Raw genomic sequence first — 16,246 nt, forward strand, 5'->3', positions numbered from 1 at the left:
AAACTGTTGCTGTAACTGCTTATAAAGCATTAGGCCCCTTTCACATTTGTGGACTGTTCATTTCATCAGTTCAGTCAGGTTCTTTTCAAAGAAAAAATGGATCAGTTTTTTCCATCCACTTAACCACTTGAGTCCCAGAGCCATTTTTTTTTTAGGCCTGAAGGATACTTAAAACCCCCAACATATTTTCTGAAAGCAGACACCCTAGAAAATAAATTTGTGGTAGCTCCAATTTTCTTTGTCCCATGATCCCAGCACAACGGTTTATAAAGTGCAAAATTTCGGTAAAAAATACATTCAAGTTAATTTTAGGGCACACAAACACAATTTACCCAATTTTTTTGTAAAATATAAAAGATAAAGTTGCACCGAGTAAATAGATACCCAACATATCAAGCTTTAAAATTGCGTGCACCCTTGAAACCGTGAAAAAATGTAAATAGCCCATATTCTCCTTAGGTTATGCTTTAAAGGCCCCTACAGGTTTAGTGTTATCCATGAGCTCTGGTGCTAAAATTATTGATCTCACCAGGGGTTTGGAAATTTTGTTTTTAAAAAAACTGCTTGTGCAGGAACTAAATCAGTGTCCCAATCTGCTTCTCCTGATCAAAAAAAAAAAAATCCATTTTAACCCAAACCATATTTAAATCTGAGGTGCTGTTAGGAATGTCTGGGACTTTTAAAATGAAAAGAGGCTTTATGGTGACTTAAACGTTTAATTTTTTGAACATTATCCGTTTTACCTCCTCACCTCCCTGCCTGTCTCCAGCACCGCACCCGGTAGCAAGCAGGGAGGAGAGAGACCTTGCAGTGTAATGAGCACTGATTGGGTGCTTGTCAGTAAAGGGGAGTGTCGGGCTTATCCTTGATCACTTTTGCTGCCAGAGCTATTTTTGCGTTTTTTTGCACACGTTTAAAAAATCATTTTAGGCTTGAATATTATACAAAATCCCCAAACATGATATATTTTCTGAAATCGGAGAACCTAGAGAATAAAATAGTGGTAGTTCCGATTTTTTTTTTTTATGTCGTTTGATATCGCAAAGGCTCAAAATTTCAGTAAAAAATACACAAAATTAACTTTAGGGCACAAAAAGCAATAAATTACCCATTTTTTTCGTAAAATATAAACTATGAGGTTCCACTGAGTAAATAGATATCCAACATGTCAAACCTTAAATTTGCGTGCGCTGGTGAAATGGCGACAAACTTCAGTACCATATATATATATATATATATATATATATATATATATATATATATATATATATATATATATATATATAATTTTAAAGACCTTTTTTATAGGTCATCCGTTTAGGGTTGCGGAGGAGATCTGGTGCTAGAATTATTGCTCTCATTCTGGCGTGCGCGTTGATGAGTATCGCAATCGACAGTTTCATGCATAGGTTCCCTGGCGTGTGCTTTTACTTTTGTACATGTGTATATGTGGGGGGGGGGGGGGGGCTCCAATTTTTTTTTTTTTTTTTTTTTTTTTTCCTTTTGAGGGGATGTTATGTGCTTGGGTGCACCTTTTGATTTTTTTTTTTTTTTTTTTTTTACTATTACTCAAAAAAAATTCTACTTAACTTTTTTGTCTTTTTTTATCACATAGAGGACAAAAAGTCCCCTATGTGATGATTTTTTTGGTGACAGATTCGCTTTAATGAGACATGCAGGGTCTTAGACCCTGCATGTCTCCCCTATGCTCCCCGTAATGTAATGCAGTATACATCACACTGCATTGCATTTTTTTCTGGGATTCTGTGAATGGGGACCTGGAGGTTTGACATCACTTGCGTGTCAGGACAAGAAGGGAAGGGGAATGGGCCTGTTTACTCTCCTCCCTCCCCTCTAGATGCCGGCGCACACTGAGCCAGTCCTGGGCCTGCAGATGGGCACAGATGGGCAAGCGGAGCCCAGGGGACTTGGCGAGCGGTGAAGGGGGGGGGGTGGCAGAGGCTGGCACTGTGGACTGTGTGAAAGCAATCGGTCGGCAGCACTGCCGCCTGAATGCTTCCACCTGACAGGTTTGCCCTGGGCTAAGGGTTGAAAAAAGCTACCTGCCCAACGCCCGAAATGACATGTCTTGGGCGTCGGGTGATAGAAATTCAGCATCCCTGTCTCACTCTCATGTGCGTGGTGATATGTAGCATGTGTAGCACAATTACCACCCAACAGTTGCATTTTTTAAGTATGCCTGAGTATGTAGGTATGGGGAGGCTCACTTTTTTTGAGGTTTTTTTTTTTAGTTTTGTGTCCTTATTAAAAAAAAAAATATTTTTTTTAAACTTCTGATTTTATTGTTATCACATAGGGGACCAATAGTCTCCTATGTGATCGCATATACAGTGGGGCAAAAAAGTATTTAGTCAGCCACCAATTGTTCAAGTTCTCCCACTTAAAAAGATGAGAGAGGCCTGTAATTGGCATCATAGGTAGACCTCAACTATGAGAGACAAAATGAGAAAACAAATCCAGACAATCACATTGGCTGATTTGGAAAGAATTTATTTGCAAATTATGGTGGAAAATAAGTATTTGATCAATATCAAAAGTTCATCTCAGTACTTTGTTATATATCCTTTGTTGGCAATGACAGAGGTCAAACGTTTCCTGTAAGTCTTCACAAGGTTGGCACACACTGTTGCTGGTATGTTGGCCCATTCCTCCATGCAGATCTCCTCTAGAGCAGTGATGTTTTGGGGCTGTCGCTGGGCAACGCGGACTTTCACCTCCCTCCAAAGGTTTTCTATGGGGTTGAGATCTGGAGACTGGCTAGGCCACTCCAGGACCTTGGAATGCTTCTTACGAAGCCACTCCTTCGTTGCCCGGGCGGTATGTTTGGGATCATTGTCATGTTGGAAGACCCAGTCACGTTTCATCTTCAATGCCCTTGCTGATGGAAGGAGGTTTGCACTCAAAATCTCATGATACATGGCCTCATTCATTCTGTCCTGTACATGGATCAGTGGTCCTGGTCCCTTTGTGGAGAAACAGCCCCAAAGCATGATGTTGCCACCCCCATGCTTCACAGTAGGTATGGTGTTCTTTGGATGCAACTCAGCATTCTCTCTCCTCCAACATGACGAGTTGTGTTTCTACCAAACAGTTCTATTTTGGTTTCATCTGACCATATGACATTCTCCCAATCCTCTTCTGGATCATCCAAATGCTCTCTAGCAAACTTCAGACGGGCCCAGACATGTACTGGCTTAAGCAGGGGGACACGTCTGGCACTGCAGGATCTGAGTCCCTGGCAGCGTAGTGTGTTACTGATGGTAGCCTTTGTTACGTTGGTCCCAGCTCTCTGCAGGTCATTCACTAGGTCCACCCCGTGTGGTCCTTGGATTTTTGCTCACCGTTCTTGTGATCATTTTAACCCCTGGGGGTGAGATCTTGCGTAGAACCCAGATCGAGGGAGATTATCAGTGGTCTTGTATGTCTTCCATTTTCTGATTATTGCTCCCACAGTTGATTTGTTCACACCAAGCTGCTTGCCTATTGCAGATTCAGTCTTCCCAGCCTGGTGCAGGTCTACAATTTTGTTTCTGGTGTCCTTCGACAGCTCTTTGGTCTTCACCATAGTGGAGTTTGGAGTGTGACTGTTTGAGGTTGTGGACAGGTGTCTTTTATACTGATAACAAGTTCAAACAGGTGCCATTGATACAGGTAATGAGTGCATGACAGAGGAGCCTCTTAAAGAAGAAGGTACAGGTCTGTGAGAGCCAGAAATCTTGCTTGTTTGTAGGTGACCAAATACTTATTTTCCACCATAATTTGCAAATAAATTCTTTCCAAATCAGCCAATGTGATTGTCTGGATTTTTTTTTTCTCATTTTGTCTCTCATAGTTGAGGTCTACCTATGATGCCAATTACAGGCCTCTCTCATCTTTTTAAGTGGGAGAGCTTGCACAATTGGTGGCTGACTAAATACTTTTTTGCCCCACTGTAAGTGACAGGTCCTCTTTGTGAGGGTGAGGAGGGGCTTAGTGTTTGCAGGAAGAGGAGAGGGACAATGTATACAGTGAGGAAGCCGAGAAGTCATTTGCCCTGCCACTAAAGTAAATAAAGGGGTGGGATCACCCAGCGACACCACCCCTCTGTTTACTTTAGTGGCGACTTCAGCGCTATAAAGTAAATGGGGAGGGGGGGGGAGCCAGAAATTACATTTAAAACCAGCATTGACAGTGCAAGTGAGGGAGTCTGTCTGTGTACACTGCTCCCTCACTGTATACACTGTTCCTCTCATTTCCTGCCTTTCTCTGCACCCCCCCCCCCACCTTGTCTGTAGTACACACAGCCTCCCCACCCTCGTTCAGTCTGTTTTCTTCTTTTTTTTTTTTTAGTAGAGATGAGTCACTGGTTGTTAGGACGCCAGTGGGTGCCAGCTCCTGACAACCTTTGCAAAAATAGACCGTTTGCGTGTTTACATCTGTTTTTCATCCTTTCCTTTTTTTTTTTTTTTTAAAGGAGCAAAAAGACTTTAATCAGTTAATTAAAAAAAAATAAATAAAAGGATGCTAGCAAAGTGGACATAAATGGATGTAAACGGATGGTCATCCGTTTTTACATAGGGATGCATTGATGTCTGGTTTTTTTTTTTTTTTTTTTTTTTTTCCATCCATTAATGGGTGGATGAAAAAAGACAAACGGTTTGCAAGTATGAAAAGGGCCTTAGTTGGAGTTTGGCTTCAATTTGTTAGGTGTACTAGCAGATTTAGATACACTAATCCCGCCAGACTGACAATGCTGCTGTCCAAAAGTGCCCCCTATGCTTCTTCCAGACTGAAGGCACTCTTTTATACATGAGGTGTGTTACTGGCCAGATCACCAGGTGGGAAAAAACAACTAATGCAGCCACCACATCTAATGATTGGTAAGCTGCAGTATATTACATTCTTGGTTTCGGGTTTAATACCACTTCTATTTAAAATAAATAAATAGCTGTTATTTAGAACAAAATATTAAATTGTCACATTTGGATAATTTTTTTCTCTCAAACAAATAAATTCAATCCCTTTTATAAATGCACTGGATCAACTATGTCTTGCACCAATTGTACACATAGCCGTATTTAAATAATTTAAATACTTTTATTTCTTCTGTGCTCTGTATCAAATGCTACGTTTGTAATGGGCCTCTCTTATAAGGAACTGTAGGTTGATACGTTTTAGCTGCTACACAGAAAGTATATGTGAAACAATAAAAAAAAAACTGGAGAAATGGAAAGTTTTTAGAGTAATGTTGTAGCAGAGTATTTAAATTGGTTAAGAGTCAATGTAAAGTGCTTGTAAACCCTTATGCATACCCAGTGAAGTGACCAACCTCTGTTGATACAAAAATGAAACCAATCCTCCTACATAAGTTGTAGCGGTCTATCTGCAGTTTTCTCTTCTCTGTCTGTTCAAAGTCCAAAATTTATAAAGCTTGTCTGAGAGTTCAGAAAAAAGGGGGTAGAGAGCTGAAGTTACACACTGCAGAGCTAAGTAAGGAGAGCTCTGAGAGCTGATTGGAGGGAAGACGCACACCCCCTCCACACATGGAAAGAGCTGAGGCTGTCATTCTGCTGGAGGTCCCTCCCCGTCATATTTATTTATTTATTTTTTGGTGTCATGAAAATTTGTCAGAAGTGATTCATGCTGATAGCAGAGGAACGAAGCAGCAGAGAGAAGTGACTTAGTGTTCTTAATTGAGCCAAGTGCACACTAAAGAGGGATATGGTTTGTTCCTATTCCATGTCTGAGGTGTACACCGACTTTGAAGTAGAAATGTTACTGCTGCCGTAGTCTTCCATGGCTGAATATTTTTGGAGAATTGGGATATCGCTTAGTGTCACTTTCAGGTGAGACTTTTGGTTTGCATATTACTTGGGAAGGTATGCTGTGGTATCTAGCACCAAGTCATCGGTGGCAGCTCCTTTCCAACAGTCCCTGGCCAGTGCTGATATCCTCTCCTCTGTACTGGTTTTCGGCCATCTTCATTGGTTGGGGAAGGATGACGACACTCTTGCGCATGTGCAGGAGCTAGTTATTCCCACACAAGGGGATTGGGCCGGCTGCTGTAAGCTGAACTGTGCATGCACAGCTCCATTTACGTTTCAGAGATCACTGAGCAGGCAGGTATGTGTAGTTTGTTGAGGGCGAGACGTTGCAAGTAAATGTGTGGGGATCTTCAGGAAGTATGTTTTACAAACCAAGATCATTGAGATTAATAGAAATTATTATTATTATAGGTACTTGTATAGCGCCGTCCATTTACGCAGCGCTTCACATATATATTGTACATTCACATCCGTCCCTAACCCTCAAGGGGCGTACCATCTAAGGTCCCTAACTCACATTCATACATACACATACTAGGGCCAATTTCAACAGGATCCAAATAACCTACCAGCATGTCTTTGGAGTGTGGGAGGAAACCGGAGTACCTGGAGGAAACCCACGCAGGCAGAGGGAGAACATGCAAACTCCAGGCAGGTGGTGCCGTGGCTGGGATTCGAACCAATGACCCTAGTACTGCCAGACAGAAGTGCTAACCACTTAGCCACTGTGCTGCCCAGAAATTGACAAGAACTAATTGAAATACAATATGCAATAAATATGATTTTAGTTTTTGAACATAGATGTACTTTAAATTCCTGTTGTAGGGAATGTCTCCAAAAAAAAAAAAAATTATGTATGTAAAACCTTTATCAAAAGTGTTAATATGTTTTCTTTTTCTTTTTTTAGACTGCTATCCTGGCTTTGTTCATTGTTTCATCGTCCCGTGACATTGAGTGACTAAGGTCCCTTCTTCTTTGCTCTGTGTCCCAAGGGGAAGGCTGTTAGCCTTCCCCGCCATCTTTTTGTTTTTTAAAGACGCCAAATATGGCTGACCCGATAATGGACCTGTTTGATGACCCTAACCTATTTGGGTTGGATTCTCTAACTAGTGACTCATTTACCAGAGATGGACCAGATACTATTGATGAAGCTCTTGGCTTAGGCAATGTCCTAGAGCCTCTAGAACAGCTTGCAACAGATAGAGGACCTGGGCATGCAATTTCAGTTGTAAATGAGCGAATACAGCCTCAGGTGCTGTCAGGAAATGTTGTTCCTATTCTCCCACCAGAACCGGTGCTTCCCTCTCAACCAATCATCAACCAGGAACCTCTGAACCAAGGAAACCCCTTTATGGGCACACCATTGACTGTAACTACAGCAGCACAACAGCCGCATACAACAGCCACACCTACAGCTCCAAAAATTATGATTCTAAAAGCCCCACCAGGAATGACTGTTAGTGGTGTCCCTGTGACACAAATTCAAACTCTTACTCCTGGACAGACAGCTAACGGAGGCAAAGTAACCATTGCTAAGGTGCTTACAGGAACCCAACTGAGACCTGGAGTATCCATTGTATCTGGGAATACAGTACTGGCCAAAGTTCCAAGTCCAGCAGGACAGCCTGGTACAGTGAGACCTGTTCGACAGTTATTGCTACAACCAGTGCGCACATCAGCAACTTCAGTTGGTAGTGATGGCAATGCAAGCGTCAAACCGGCAGTCACGTTGACGTCCACTCCTCAGCAGGTAGAATAAATGTTCATACACTTTACTATATATATCTCTGGTGTGTTTCCTATTTTAGGTGCCTCTGTTTGTTTTTCTTTTGGTGTCTTTACTTGTCGATCTGTCTGGATTTTTTTTTTTTTTTTTTTCTACATCCTTTAAGAAACCAAGATGTCCAGCAATAATGTCAATTAGAGGGTTGAGACAAACAAACCATTTAACACTGACAGAGGTGCTTACAATGTTCAGCTTTAAGTTATGTAAAACCTTTCTCCAAAAAAAAAAGGGGGGGGGGGGGGGGGAAACCCCTATTTCTGCTCAACACCTCCCGCCCAGGGGTGGACTGACCATTTGGAAACTCGGGCACTGCCCGAGGGCCCGGGGTCAGTAGGGGGCCCCATGAGATGCCCCTGGTACCTTTTTCATAGGCTTTTTTGAGTTTGGGCAAGGACACGGGCCCCATGTTCCCCTATTGCCCGGGGGCCCCATGAGTTGTCAGTCTGCCCCTGCTCCCGCCCGCCATATAGTAATATGATGTCCTCCCATTCTAACCGCACATGCGCGGCTCCCGGAGCGATCGGCGGTGCGCTGTGTCCCTCGGGCACAGCAGATCACCGATCCACGGAAAGAGCCAAAGATGTCGGCTCAGTCATATGATCAGCTGTGTCCAATCACAGCTGATCACATGTAAACAGGGAAATGCCAGTTATCGGCATTTCTCTCCTCTCGAGCTGTCATGCTGACAGCTCGAGAGGAGAGGCGGTAATCTGCATTCCGCAGAGGGGACATGTACACTGATCATCAGAGCACTGATGATCAGTGTAGCCCCAGCAGTGCCAGCTGTCAGTGCCACGTGCCAGTGCCCATCAATGCCACATATCAGTGCCTACCAGTGCACATCAATGCCACATATCAGTGCCCATCTGAGCTAGCTGCCTTTCAGTGCCACCTAACAGTGCCAGTCAGTGCTGCCTGTCAATGCCCATCAGTGCCACCTACCAGTGCCTCCTCATCAGTGTCCATCAGTGCAGCCTATCGGTGCCCATCACTGCAGCCTCATTAGCGCACATCAGTGAAGGAGAAAAATCACTTATTTACAAAATTTTGTAACAAAAACTAAGAAAAAAACGTTTGTTTTCAAAATTTTCAGTGGTTTTTGGTTTAAGAAAAAATAAACCCAGAGGTGATTAAATACCACCAAAATAAAGCTCTATCTGTCACAAAAAAAAAATAAACATTTCATATGGGTACAGTGTTGCATGACTGCGCAATTGTCATTCAAAGTGCAACAGCGATGAAAGCTGGAAATTGACCTGGGCAGGAAGGAGGTATAAGTGCCCGGTAGGCTTGTGGTTAAAGAATATGTAAACACAACATTTCATTATCCTGATGTGCTTGCGGTACAATATACTTGTATGGGAAAAAAAGTATCTTGTTCTGTTTGCATTGCTTCCTTTGTCTGAAATCACCGGTATTCCTTCCCTCTGCTTTCCTATTAAAAAGTGACCACACTAGGCATGAGAGCACAGAGTGATCAGTTCTCTAGCTGTACTAGAAGCTTGGCCTGCTCTCCTCCAGTGTTCAGACTTATACTGACATGCACCCCTCCCTCCCCTTCACAGCCATCCACTGGGAAGATCACTGTGCTGATGTTTCTCCACTCTCATCTCTATGCAGCTGAGGTTTCAGTTTTTAGCATTATCACATTTTGAGTGTCATTTACTCTGTCCTGCAACACTGCACCTATATGAAATTTTTTTTTTTATTTTTTTTTTTTTTAGACCGCTTTCTTTTGGTGGTATTTGATCACCACTGTTTGGTTTTTTTTTTTTTAGCTATAAATAAAAAATACTGAAAAGTTTAGAAAAAAAATGTTTTGCTCAGTTTGTTAAATTATTTATTTGCAAAATTTTATTTCTTCATAAATTTAGGCCAAAATGTATTCTGCTACATTTTTGGGGTAAAAAAACCAAAAAACAAAATTAGTGCATATTTCATTTGTGTGAAAACAATAGTCTACAAACTATGGGACATATATTTGAAAATTGATGAATTGAGACCCTAACATGCCGAACGCTGGTATGTGGCATGGCAGTGATCAGGACACTGGTATGGGGTATGACTGTCATCAGGTATAGTGGTGATCAGGACACTGGTATAGGAGTAATCAGGATGCTGATATCGGGGTGATCAGAACATTGATATGGGGCATGGTGGCGGTCAGGACACTGGTATGGGGGTATGGTGGCGGTCAGGATGCTGATATAGGGTATGGTGGCAGTAATCAGGACGCTGGTATGGCGGTAATTGGGATGCTGGTGTATGGGGTATGGCAGTGATCAGGGTGTGGGTATGGTGGTGATCAGGACATTGGTGTGATGTATGGGGATGATTTTTTGCTCACTGTGACAGGAGCTGGCTGCATTTATTTATTATAGATATTCTGGGGCAGTGATCAGGGGCCCTAAACTGACACTGGGGTGGCCGGCGCTGTGGTGTGTGTGTGTGTATACAAGCAGCCTGACAGGCTGCTGTACACTTGCAGGCTGCAGGATCACTTCTCTCTGCTCCTCAGTGACAGCAAAGAGAAGCGATCTTTACTTTCACTTTCCAGTGTTTACAATATGAGTGCTGTGATTGGTCACAGCAGTCACATGGTAAAACACCATGTGATTGCCCAGAAACAGCGGTAATGCTGTCTGCTTTGTCCAGGCGATATAGTGATTGCCGGGATCCCGGGTGCGCACTCTGTGAGCCGCGCAGGAGCAGCCTATGCGGGCTGATGTAAAGGTACATTGGCCCACATCGGCAAAGCTTCCTGTCCACTGTGTACAGGGGTGTTGAAATTTTTGTAAAAACTAATTGTCCAGGGACTAAATTGGAGTTCCAATCCACTTGTCCCTCATGACAATCTAGTTGTCCAGATAGAAAAAAAAAAACATGAACCAAAACCCTTGTTAACTGCCTCCCGCCTGCCATATAAGGTAATGACGGGCGCAAGGCAGTTCTCTCGTTCTGGGAGGACGTCATATGACATCCTCCCACTCTAACAGCACATGTGCTGCTCCGAGAGCGTGCTGCGTTGCGATCGGTGGTGCGCTGTGTCCCTCGGACACAGCGGATCACCGAGCAACAGAAAGACCCAAAGATGTCGGCTCGGTCATGTGATCAGCTGTGTCCAATCACAGCTGCTCACATGTAAATAGGGAAATGCCGGTTATCGGCATTTCTCTCTTCACGAGCTGTCATGCTAACAGCTCGAGAGGAGAGCTGGTGATTGGCATTCCTCGGAGGGGACATGTACACAGATCATCAGGGCACTGATGATCAGTTTGCCCTGATGATCAGTGTAGCTGTAGCCCCAGCAGTGCCAGCTGTCATTGTCCATCAATGCCACATATCAGTACCTACCAGTGCACATCAATGTCACATATTAGTGCCTACCAGTGCACATCAATGCTACATCAGTGCCCATCTGAGCTGCCTTTCAGTGCCGCCTGTCTGTGCCGCCTATCAGTGCCATATATATGAGTGCTGCCTTTCAGTGCCCATCAGTGATGCCTGTCAATGCCCGTCGGTGCCACCTACTAGTGCCTCCTCATCAGTACCCATCACTGCAGCCTCATTAGCGCACATCAGTGAAGGAAAAAAATCACTTATTTACAAAATTTTATACCAAAAACAAACGAAAAAAATTTTTTTTTCAAAATTTTCAGTTTTTGGTTTGTTTATCAAAAAATAAAAAACCCCGAGGTGATTAAATACCACCAAAAGAAAGCTCTCTGTGTAAAAAAAAAAAAATTATAAAAATTTCATATGGGTACAGTGTTGCATGACTGTGCAATTGTCATTCAAAGTGCGACAGCGCTGAAAATTGGCCTGGGCAGGAAGGGGGTATAAGTGCCCTGTAGGCAAGTGCTTAAATCTGAGGTGCTTTATGGAATGTCTGGGGCTTTTAAAAACAAAAGGGGCTTTATGACGACTTAAACGTTTAATATTTTAAACACTGCGCTGTTTATCTCCTCTTCCCTGCCTGTCTCCAGCACTGCACCCAAGGACTAGCAGGGAGGGGAGAGACCTTGCAGTGTGATGAGCACTGATTGGGTGCTTGTGAGGAAAGGGGAGTGTCAGGCTTATCCTTTTATCCCCTTCGCTGCCAGAACCGTTTTTGTGGTTTTTGCACACGTTTAAAAAATCATTTTAGGCCTGAAGAACACACAAAACTCCCAAACATTATATATTTTCTGAAAGCACATGCCCTAGAGAATAAAATAGTGGTAGTTAAAAATGTTTATGTTGCATGATATTACTGCAAAATTTCAGTAAAAAATGCACTTAATTTTAAAGCACAAAAAAGCAATAAATTACCCTTTTTTTTTTTTTTTTTGTAAAATAAAGATGATGTTTCAGCGAGTAAATAGATATCCAGTATGTCAAACTTTTAAACTGTTAAATTTGCGCAAGCTCGTGAAATGGCGACTAACTTCAGTACCCTATATTTTCTATATACATAAATAAAAAGTGCGGCGCTAGTAAATTAAAGATCTAAAAAACACATATCTCAGATGATCTGAGAAACACACTGTGATATGTAGCACAAAAAGAGGTGATGGCTGATACATCAGGTGATATTATATGTCCAGACAAGTTGTCGCAGGATCCTGCGTAAAAGCTTGATATGACCTTACTTTTGGGTCAGTTACACTTTGCATTTCATTCCATTGTTTTAAGTGTTTCTACACTGTTTTACCTGCATAATTTTATGACATCTATTTTTGAAATAAATTCCTTGATTTTACCTACTACACTCTGAGGCACTTTTTTGGCTCCTATTGGAGCTAATAACTTCCAGGATATCCTATTACCCACCATTGCCACCGGAGGGAGTTCTATATCCATAGGAAAAGTCTACCCAGTCTTAAGGGGATTTCTGGACCTGGAAGCTGCCTACCACATACCACTAAGAGGGAACATCAGGACCATCTGCTCCCAGATGGATACCTACCTTCCCCACTAGATGAGAGATTTCCAGTGGATATATATCAAATGCGCATATCTATAGCGCGTCCGGTGAGTGCGCATTTTTACTATTTGATCCTGGTATATCAAGCTTTTACGCAGGATCCTGCGACAATTTGTCTGGACATATAATATCACCTGATGTATCAGCCATCACCTTTTTGTGCTACATATCACAGTGTGTTTCTCAGATCATCTGAGATATGTGTTTTTTAGATCTTTAATTTACTAGCGCCGCACTTTTTATTTATGTATATTTTGGAAGGTCTTGCTGAGATTGCCTTCGGTGCATTGCCTGCTGACCGGAGAGCGCTCACTTTTTATTCTTTTCTTCCTTGTATATATTTTCTATAGGCGACACTTTTACAGCCCCTTTTATAAGTCTTCAGTATAGTGTTACAGAGGAGTTTTGGTACTAGAATTATCGCTCTCATTCTGGCGTGCGTGGCGAAATGTAATGTATTTCTCAATCTACGTTTTCATGCATAGGGCCCCAATGTGTGCTTTTGCATTTGTATGTGCGTATATGAGGGGGGTGCCTAAAATTTTATTTTATGAATTTTTTTTTTTTTTTTTATTATACAATTATAAAAAAAAAAGGACCTTTTTTTTTTTTTTTTTTTTTTTTTTTTTTTCCATCACGTAGGGGAAAAAAAGTCCCCTACGTGATGATTTTTCCTGACTCTTTGAGACATGTTCTGTTTGAGACATTACATTCTTTCCCGGCCATCAAGGAAATCTCTCAACGGGGACCCGGAAGTGACACAACGTCACTTCCTGGTCAGGACAAGAAGGGGAAGGGAGCAGATGAACTGGGCCTGCAGATGGGCAGGCTGAGCCCGGGAGACAGTGGGCAGGGGGAGGTTCACACAAGGGGAGGGGGAGCAGAGACCAGAACTGTGGGCTGTATGAAATAGAAAGTAATAACCTGACAGGTGAGCTCTGCTGCGGCCAAGGGTTGAAAAAAAAACTACCTGCCCGGTGCCCGGAACTACATGTCCTGGGCGTCAGGCGATATGAATTAAAAATTCCTGGCCTATGTGCAATGGGTGAATGGGAAGTGGTTAAAAAGTGAGGAAGCTGTTTATAATTTTGTATGTGTGTACAAATACAAAAATACAAAATACAAATCTTTTTGCCTTTTCATTTCTATTTTTACATCTGCTTAAAAATGTTTTAGCTGGAGTCTGGCTGTAAGGCTGAAGTTTAGTGACCCCCCCCCCCCCCCCCCAGCTCCCGCCCTTTTTTTTTTCCGTTTTTGACCAGGGACACTTCTTTACAGCATTGAAGTGTGTTCTATGTGTTTGGTGGCTGTCTTTTGTTGGTGGCTGTCTACAGTAGAAATTCTCATTCCTCTGTCCCTGATACCCCTTTGGCTGTGGGAATTGAAATCAATGGCTGCCCCAGTGACAGACACTTGTCAAAAGGGTCAACTACAGTGAAGAAAATAAGTATTTGATCCCCTGCTGATATTGAATGTTTGCCCACTCACAAAGAAATGATCAGTCTAAAAATCGAATGGTAGGTGTATTGTAACACTGAGACAGAATAGCAACAAAAAATTCAAAAGAAATGCATGTCTGTCAAATTATGCACTGATTTGCATGTTCATGAGGGAAATAAGTATTTGATCCCCTTCACAAAACATGACTTAGTACTTGGTGGCAAATCCCTTGTTTGCAATCACAGAGGTCAAGCGTTTCATGTAGTTGGCCACCAGGTTTGCACACATCTCAGGAGGGATTTTGGCCCACTCCTCTTGGCAGAGCCTCTCCAAGTCATTAAGGTTTGGCTACTTGAACTTTCAGCTCCCTCCACAGATTTTCAGTTGGATTAAGGTCTGGAGACTGGCTAGGCCACTCCAGGACCTCAGTGTGCTTCTTTGTTGCCTTGGCCGTGTGTTTTGGGTCATTGTCATGCTGGAACACCCATCCACGACCCATTTTCAATGCACTGGCTGAGGGAAGAAGGTTCTCGCCCAAGATTTGACAGTTGTCCTGTCCCCTTAGCAGAAAAACAACCCCAAAGCAGAATGTTTCCACCACCATGTTTGATAGTTGGGGATGGTGTTCTTGAGGTCATAGGCCGCATTCCTCCTCCTCCGAAAACAGCGAGTTGAGTTGATGCCAAAGAGCTCGATTGTTGTCTCATGTGACCACAACACTCAACCAGTCCTCTGCATCATTCACATGTTCAGTGGCAAACTTCAGACGGGCCTGAACATGTGCTTTCTTGAGCAGAGGGACCTTGCAGGCACTGCAGGATTTCAATCCTTGTTGGCGTAGTGTGTTACCAATTGTTTTCTTGGTGACTGTTCCCAGCTGCCTGGAGATCATTGACAAATCCTAACGTGTAGTTCTGGAATGATTCCTTACTATTCTTATGATCATTCTCACTCCACGAGGTGAGATCTTGCATGGTGCACCAGACCTAGGGAGACTGACAGTTGTTTTGTGTTTCTTCCATTTGCGAATGATTGCACCAACTGTTGTCACCTTCTCACCAAGCTGCTTGGTGATAGTTTGTAGACCTACACAAGGCTGAACTGGGCTACCAATCTTGTCCCTGATATCCTTGGGCAGCTCTTTGGTCTTTGCCATGGTGGAGAGTTTGGAATCTGATTGTTTGATTGCTCCTGTGGACAGGTGTCTTTTTTATACAGGTAACAAAATGAGATTAGCAGCACTCCCTTTTAAGAGACTGCTTCTAATCTCAGCTTGTTACCTGTATGAAAGACACCTGGTAGCCAGAAATCCTGCTGAATGATAGGGGATCAAATACTTATTTCCCTCATGAACATGCAAATCAGTGCATAATTTGTTAGACATGCATTTCTTTTGAATTTTTTGTTGCTATTCTGTCTCAGTGTTACAATACACCTACCATTCAATTTTTAGACTGATCATTGCTTTGCGAGTGGGCAAACATTCAAAATAAGCAGGGGATCAAATACTTCCTTCACCTGTAATTTTCTTCACCTGTATCTCACGTATAGAAAACACGAGGTACGGTAACACAAAATCCCAATTTCTCCCATCTTTGTCCACCACCTTTTTTAACATATATTCTTGAGCGTCTTGTTAAATCTCTCCACAAGACCATCGGTTTGGAGGTGGTACCGAGGTACAGAGATGGGAGATTTTGACCAACTTACACAATTCTTTTGTGACTCTGGACATAAATGGCGTGCCTTGATCCATTAATATCTCTTTTAGAATACCCACATGACCAAATACCTGGACAAGCTCTCTGGCAATAGTCTTAGCAGAGGTATTACACAAGGGAATGGCTTCAGGAGACCGTGTGGCATAATCCAGTATAACCAGTATGTGCTGATGGCCCCGGGCAGACTTTACTACTGGTCCCACCAGATCCATTCCCACTCTTTCAAAAGGCACTTCAGTTATTGGTCCTTCACTGTATTTCCACCTTTTGTGGTCCTGTACTCCATTCATAGCATCTGTGCTATAGGTTACCACAGTGCAAAGCATTCCGTGATTAGCGGACTGGAGCGAAAGGCTAGTCGGTTTTCTCCCGTCAAAAAAAGTTTGTACATATGTTTTACATGGCACACAGGGCGGAAAAGGTAGGCATAGTTGGAACTTTTGATGAATGCCTTTCACAGGCACAGCCACTGATAATAAAGTGTTACTAAACCCAGGACCCTGCATTC

General features: G+C 42.7%; 1 protein-coding gene across 4 annotated transcripts in view; it reads left to right on the forward strand.

Annotated features, from left to right (window-relative positions):
• The window catches only part of CHD8 (chromodomain helicase DNA binding protein 8), a 133,984-nt gene that overhangs the window by 19,543 nt on the left and 98,195 nt on the right, over nucleotides 1–16,246 (forward strand). For all 4 annotated transcript variants that reach the window (XM_089687042.1, XM_089687046.1, XM_089687044.1 and 1 more), the window contains exon 2: nucleotides 6,733–7,575. In XM_089687042.1, the coding sequence (XP_089543168.1) occupies nucleotides 6,871–7,575 (705 nt within the window). In that variant the 5' untranslated portion in view covers nucleotides 6,733–6,870. The remainder of the gene's footprint in view (nucleotides 1–6,732; nucleotides 7,576–16,246) is intronic.

This window comes from Staurois parvus, unplaced genomic scaffold (assembly GCF_062004578.1).
Source record: "Staurois parvus isolate SC_StPar_1 unplaced genomic scaffold, SC_StPar_1.0 ptg000415l, whole genome shotgun sequence".
Classification (NCBI taxonomy): domain Eukaryota; kingdom Metazoa; phylum Chordata; class Amphibia; order Anura; family Ranidae; genus Staurois; species Staurois parvus.